The sequence below is a fragment of the Rhincodon typus genome, chromosome 36 (assembly GCF_021869965.1).
Source record: "Rhincodon typus isolate 14 chromosome 36, sRhiTyp1.1, whole genome shotgun sequence".
Classification (NCBI taxonomy): domain Eukaryota; kingdom Metazoa; phylum Chordata; class Chondrichthyes; order Orectolobiformes; family Rhincodontidae; genus Rhincodon; species Rhincodon typus.
This window is the reverse complement of record NC_063367.1, coordinates 19,270,009-19,277,171: the sequence shown is the minus strand read 5'-3', so window position 1 is coordinate 19,277,171 and position 7,163 is coordinate 19,270,009. Positions and strand designations below refer to the sequence as shown.

Below are 7,163 nucleotides of genomic sequence, written 5' to 3'. Positions count from 1 at the left end.
CAACTCGTCCCAATCAAAGAGAAATGTAACCGAAATACTTCTGCCCCCCAATTGTCGTCGGTGTCGCATGGTGGTCTTCGCTGGGTCTGGGTAACGAAAGGGCTGGTCTGTCTCCAGGGTGTGCCCTATGCCCTGTTCAGCTGCTGTTGTGTGCGTGTGTGTGTGGATAACCTGGAGTTCTTTTCCTTTTTGCCTCCCCATTCTGCAGCATGTATTGCACCCCTTGTGATGGCCCTTGCCCCAGTGTCTGCTCAGTGAAAACAAAAACCATCGACTCTGTCACCGCAGCCCAGAACCTGCAGGGATGCACGGTCATCGATGGCAACTTGATCATCACAATCCGCAGGGGGAGTAAGTACAGGCCACTCGGCTTCACCCAGCGATAAGGTCCGAGGAATTTCACTCCTGAAGCATGCTCCCTGCCTCTCACCCCTTTCACTTCCTTTGATTCCTTGGGAAGTATTGCTTATCTATTTGGCTCATCGGCCGAGTGGATGTGTGGTCCATCTGTCCCACACTGACCATCGGAAAGCCTTAGCAGCTGATTCCAGGAAAACTGTCTCCAGCCCAAGAGTTTTAGCATCTCAGCTCCAGGCTGGCCTCAGTCTGTATCGGTTGGTTTGTTGCTGAGTTAGGGTCAATTTTGGAACTGTTTACAGCCTGGGTTTGAGATTTGACCCAGACTTGAGCCACTGTACGGTCAAGCAGCATCAGAGGAGCAGGAAGGCTGATGTTTCGGGCCTAGACCCTTCTTCAGAAAAATTTTCTGAAGAAGGGTCTAGGCCCGAAACGTCAGCCTTTCTGCTCCTCTGATGCTGCTTAGCCTGCTGTGTTCATCCAGCTCTACACCTTGTTATCTCAGATTCTCCAGCATCTGCAGTTCCTACTACCTTTGAGCCACTGTACCACTGTTCTGTATCCGTTCCTGGGATGTGGGTGCCCTGGCAAGGCCAGGATTTGTTACCTGTCCCTAACTGCCTGTGAACTGAGAGAGTTGCTCAGCCATTTTTATAAGCTTCAATAAGGTCACCCCTCAGCCTCCGACGCTCCAGGGAAAATAGTCCCAGCCCATTCAACGTCTTCCTATAGCTCAAAAGAGAGGGAGGGAGAGAGAGAAAGAGAAAGAGACGGTGGGGAGAGAGAAGAAGAGACGGGGGAGGGAGGGAGAGACGGTGGGGAGAGAGGGAGAGACGGAGAGACGGGGTGGGGAGAGAGGGAGAGACTGGGAGAGAGAGAGAGGGGGAGAGAAAGAGGGCAAGTAAGGGTCAACCCCATTGATGTGGGTCTGGAGTCACATGTAGGCCAGACTCGGTATGGACGGTAGATTTCCTTCCCTAAAGAGCATGTGGGATCTAGACAGGTTTTTACTGCAATGGACAGTTGTCACAGTCACCGTCTGCGGAGACAAGTTTTATATTTCTGGATTCCGCATTTAGCTCATGGAATTTAAATTCCACCCAGCCGCTCTGGTTGTACTTGAACCTGTGTTCTAAGGGCATTGGGCCTGAGCGTCAGGGTGACCAGCTGAGTTATTTTACTGCCACACCGCTGTCTTCCCTCACACCACCTAATCTCAGCGGCCGTTGTGTGAGCCTGAGACAGATGGAGTAGTGATCAGGAGTCCGAGCCCCGAGCTGTGTGACTACCTGCCAACTCGTTCTGTTTGTAAACTAACCTCAACATTTTGCAGGAGCTATTATACTGCTGCTTAGGGGCTCCAAATCGGTTTAGGTCTCGGCCCGTTTGACCCTGGGGAGTTCTTCCTTTGACGGAAGCAACTCAGCCACGTTTTGACTCCTGTTAGCTTGCCACACGCTCCAAATACACAGAAATGTAGCTCACCATTGGTTTTGTGGCTAAAGGCCCGGACTTTTAACTTTACTTTCTGCTTTCTCTTCCACCAGACAACATCGCAGCAGAGCTGGAAGCAAACCTGGGGCTGATAGAAACCATTTCAGGGTATGTGAAAATCCGCCATTCTTATGCCCTGGTCTCACTCTCGTTCTTCAAGAGCCTGCGCTACATCAATGGGGAGGATCAGTTGGAAGGGTGAGTACCTTACTCAGGTAATCCCTGCCCTCGCTCAGTCTCAGCTGCGCTGACTTTGAGTAGCGCCCTTAAAACAAACAGCAGAACTCCTCACCCAGTCCCCAAGCCGGTTAACGCCACAGCTCTGAACGCCCACTCAAAATTCAGCCCACATTTGAAGAATTCTGGTCTCCCTGCTATAGTGAAGGATGTTGTGAAACTTGAAAAGGTTCAGAAAAGATTTACAAGGATGTTGCCAGGGTTGGGAGGGTTTGAGCTACAGGGAGAGGCTGAGTAAGCTGGGGCTATTTCCCCTGGAGTGTCAGAGGCTGAGGGGTGACCTTATAGAGGTTTATAAAATCATGAGGGGCATGGATAGGGTGAGTAGACAAGGTCTTTTCCCCAGGGTAGGGGAGTCCAGAGCTAGAGGGGCATATGTTTAAGGTGAGAGGGGAAAGATTTAAAAGGGACCTAAGGGGCACATTTTCACCCAGAGGGAATGTATGGAATGAGCTGCCAGAGGAAGTGGTGGAGGCTGGTACAATTACAACATTTAAAAGGCATCTGGTTGTATATATGAATAGGAAGGGTTTAGAGGGATATGGGCCAAATGCTGACAAATGGGACTAGATTAATTTAGGATATCTGGTCGGCATGGCCAAGTTGGACTGAAGGGTCAGTTCCTGTGCTGTATATCTCTATGACTCTAAGCCTTAGTCAACATGTATCCCTCCCTCCAGCAACGTGACCAAGACCAACCTGATTTGATCATTCTATCACTCTGTGTGCCATCCTAATTCAAAACAAGCTGTCCGGTGCTAAACCTGTTTGGGATCAGTGTTTTGAGCCAATAGCGAGGAAGAGCCCCCGCTGTGAAACGCCACCCCCTCCTACTCTCTCGTACTGAAGTAGCTGAGTTTAACCAGTGTTGTGGTTACAACAACGTTGAACCCAACAGCCTGAAGTTACAAGAGGGAGCTCCATCCAGAATTCCCCTGCGTTACTGTCTGGAGGCCTCCCGAGAACACTTGGCACAGATTGACAGGAAACTCCAGTCATGCTGTCAGCTTAGGTTCACTTTATAAAGAAAGAAAGACATTTTACAGGTATTGTGTTTGGGCCACCATACTTCCCAGTTTTTTTAATGTGCATTTGTTACTTTCTCCTGGCAGTGCCTCAACCAGTCAGAGCTGACTTGCCAACCATCAGCACACACCCTCCCCACAACCCCTTTTCTTATGTTATATAAATTGTTGTGATAGTTAAAAATTGGCATTGTTGCATTTGTCCTGACCAATGGGAAAAAAGCTTCAGCAACACGTCTATCTTTTTAGCAAGCTTTTATGTTGTTCCTCCAGTACAAACAGCGCCTACACGTTAACTGAAAACCGTTAAGCGCTTTGCAGTGTTGTGAGGTCGTTTTATGGGGACGTTGGTTTGTTTAATTTCATCAGGTCAGGGACTGCTGCAAACGACGTGCGCACTGCAAGGAGCCGGTGTTGGTTGAGGGATGAATGAAAGATCCCTGCACCCTTTGAGCTGTGCTATAACAGCAAATCAGGAGGCTCTGAGCTTGACGTCACCTCTGAAGGTCAGAGCCTCCTGCAGGCCTGCTCTTGTCCCAAATGGACCTCAAACTCAGAACCTTCCGACTTAGAGGCATGAGGCCCTCTGCTGAGGCTATTGAAATCCGCAAATCTGATCCCAATCAACACTTATTGGACAGAAGAGGGAGAATATTGGAGTGAATTTCAATAACCACTATTTTAGTCTCAGTGTAGCATTGCCTGCTGCAATGACTCGGACCGGTTCCCTAACAAAACACATGAACCATTCTCCATAGCCCCCAGCCCAGCACTCCCTCCACTCAGAGCATCCTTGCAATATTCACCTCCTGGTCAACATGTATCCCTCAAACATCTCAACCAAAGATGGGCGATTTGGTCATTTTATCCACACTGCCATTGGCGGACCTTTCCTCTCTGCACGTTGGTGACGATGTTTGTCTCTGTGCCTTCAGAGTAATGCAGGGGTCACGTTATGAGGAGGGTAGGGAAGAGGATTAGGATCATGCCATTTGGCCCCTCTATGGGCCCTGCTACTTGAGCGCGTTGTGGCTGAACCTGCACCTCAAACCCATTTTCTTGCCCTGCTGCCAGTGATAGCTTTAATGTTTAGGAATCTCTCGATCTCTGGACAAATTGCGCACATTGCACCTGATTCCCACTGAGTGTTGCAAATTAAGGAGCGATGTTTTTGAGGTGAATCTGATCATTGAAGGATTGCAGCGATAAAGAGAGAAACTGCCGCCCTTATAAGAATATGGTGTGGGGGAAGGGAGGCTGGAAAGTGAGAGTCATGTCTCGGACAAAGGGCATGTAACCTGAAGCTGGGGCAGACCGGAGCGACAGTAGGGAGGGGGGATGCGGACCGAGCAAGGGCGGAGGGTGGGGGGGGGGGCGGGGACGGTGGGGGGGGGGGGGACGGGGGGGAGGGCGGAGGGAGGGGGGGGCGCGGACGGGAAAGACGGTTGGGGGGGAGGTGGGAACGGACTGGAGCGAGGGCCACAGTAGTGGAATCCTGGAACTTTTGTGTCCAAAAGGCTGGAGGTTGTTGGTGGGTGTTGGGGATGTTGGTTCTTTAAAAATATTGAATATTTCTTCATCTGGAAATAATGTTTTATTCTTTGGTAAAGGTACTAAGGCTCTGGAACTCTCATTGTAAATTAGGAGCAGGCCACTCAGCCCTCTGAACCTGTTCTGTTGCTCAGTAATATCATGGCTGATCAGATTGTGGCCTCATTCCCAACTTCTCACCCGCCCTCGATAACTTGCTGACTCCCTTGTTTCTCAGGGAACTGCCTGCCTCAGCCTTAAAACCCATTCAGTGACTCTGCCACCAAGGCTCTCAGTGGAAGAGACTTCTAAGGGTTCTGAATCTCCTTGAGAGAACAGAAATTCCCTCGTCTTCACCTGAAATACAAGCCTCCTTGTTTTTGAACTGCATTCCCTAGTTCTAGTCTCTCCCACAAGGAATAGCATGGAAAGATGGCATTAAGTTTACAGAACAACCATAGTCTAATTGAATAGCAGAGCAGGTTGATAAGGGGCTGAATGGCCTCCTTCCATCCCTTGCATTGATAAGCAATCTGTTGACTGTAAAACATTTCAAGAGAAGCTTTGATGATTCATAGATCGAATAGTGGAGCAGACTTGATGGGCTGAATGGCCTACTTCTGCTCCTACCTCTTATGGTCTTACAGAGCTGGATCTAGTACGATAGAAATTGGAGATAATCTTCAGGAAGCACAAATAAAATTGCCTCGTAAAGGAGAGGCTTGGATAAGCAAATCCAGAGCCGGGAAAAGGTTAACTATGGAGAAGTACAAATATTTCTGTAACTTCACGGAGCAGGGTAATTAAACATCTTCCTTTCTTTCCTCCATAATACTAACCTGTGTGTAAAATTAACGCGCAGTTTTAGATGGTGAAAGCACTAATTGCTGAAGAGGGTAGTCCCTTAAACTCGGAGCAAATGAGGAACTTCGTACAGGGAGGCCTTTGACATTGAGCAGTGGGGTCATGGGAAAGGTCACATCGGACCAACTATCCATCCAATTTGTTGTGAACTGCTTGGTATCATGTGTCTTTCTGACACAGCCCAGTGGTCACAGAACTATACTGGTCCGGGTGAGGAAACAAAACATGTGCTGGGAATAGCTCTTTGAGAAAGCCTTGTGAGAGCCTTTTTCAGTGTATGATAGGAGACCACAGTCCAATCTCTCAGGCCTTCACGGAGTCACCTGCACCCCGAGGCCACATTCCATCCTCTTCCTTGACCCCTCAATGTGGTGGATGTGCTCTAAGGGTGTATTTCTAATCAGCTTTGGAGTCTTCCCCTCCTCTCCCTTATAGAGTCGTAAAGTCCGGAAACAGACCCTTCGGTCCAACTAGCCCATGCTGACCAAGTTTCCCAAACTAAACCAGTCCCATTTGCCAGAGATAGTAGGAACTGCAGATGCTGGAGAATCTGAGATAACAAGGTGTAGAGGTAAATGAACACAGCAGTCCAAGCAGCATCATAGGAGCAGGGAAGCTGACGTTTTGGGCCTAGAAACACCAGCTTCCCTGCTCCTATGATGCTGCTTGGCCTTCTGTGTTCATCCAGCTCTACACCTTGTAGTCCCATTTGCCTGTGTTTGGTCCATATCCCTGTAAGCCTTACATACCTGTCCAAACATCCTCTAAATGTTGTAACTGTACCTGTATCAACCACTTCTTCTGGCAGTTTATTCCACCACCCTCTGTGTGGAAAAGGTTGCCCCTTGGGAGCGTTTTAAATCTTTCCCCGCTCACCTCAAACCTATTCCCTCTAGTTCTGGACTCCCCTCCCCTGGAGGCTGTTCACCTTATCTAGTGCCCCTCATACCGTTATACACTTCGACAAGGTCACCCCTCGGCCTCCAATGTTCCTGAGTCACAGCGGGCAGTGATTCCTCCGGTACCTTCAGTCTTGTGACACGTCATCCGAGCTTCCCAGTGACCAATGGCATGGCTTCACTGTGAGCTTGGGAGTAGGCAGACCAACGGCATCGAATCTGATCCAGTCATCACCCAATTGCATACTCTGCATCAGTAGCATCTGACCAATTACAAAGCTCCTGATCACAGACCGGGACCTGGTTATACAATGCTGTGTTCCATTTGTGGAGACAGGCTGCATATCATCCACAGTCTCATTGAGGAGCAGAAGGGACTGAATAGCCTCCTCCTGAAATTACAGTGAGGCGAGTTGGCCTTTCCCCCTCGAAGTTGACTTTTTTTAAAGACCTGGCTTTTTATCTCTTCAGACATTTTGTCTGTTTTGAGCTAGATTCGTGCTTTGAATCATCTCGACAGAAATATCAGACAGCATCATACCAGCTGGTCCGATCAACCTGTCATTCACACATAGGAGCTAGAGTAGATCGTTCAGTCCTTGGACCCATGCACCATTCTGAATCATCTCTCGGTGATGAGGCACTCCCTGAGCACTGACCCTCCGACAGTGCGGCGCTCCCTCAGCACTGACCCTCCGACAGTGCGGCGCTCCCTCAGCACTGACCCTCCGACAGTGCGGCGCTCCCTCAGCACTGA

The 7,163-nt window shown here is 49.4% G+C and overlaps 1 protein-coding gene across 2 annotated transcripts in view; it reads left to right on the top strand.

The window, feature by feature from the left end:
- igf1ra (insulin-like growth factor 1a receptor) overlaps positions 1 to 7,163 on the top strand; it is a 255,113-nt gene that overhangs the window by 203,302 nt on the left and 44,648 nt on the right. The window contains exons 4-5 of one of the 2 annotated variants that reach the window (XM_048617169.1): positions 209 to 351; positions 1,905 to 2,049. In XM_048617169.1, coding sequence (XP_048473126.1) covers positions 209 to 351; positions 1,905 to 2,049 — 288 coding nt within the window. The remainder of the gene's footprint in view (positions 1 to 208; positions 352 to 1,904; positions 2,050 to 7,163) is intronic. The other variant, XM_048617170.1, reaches the window with a different exon arrangement.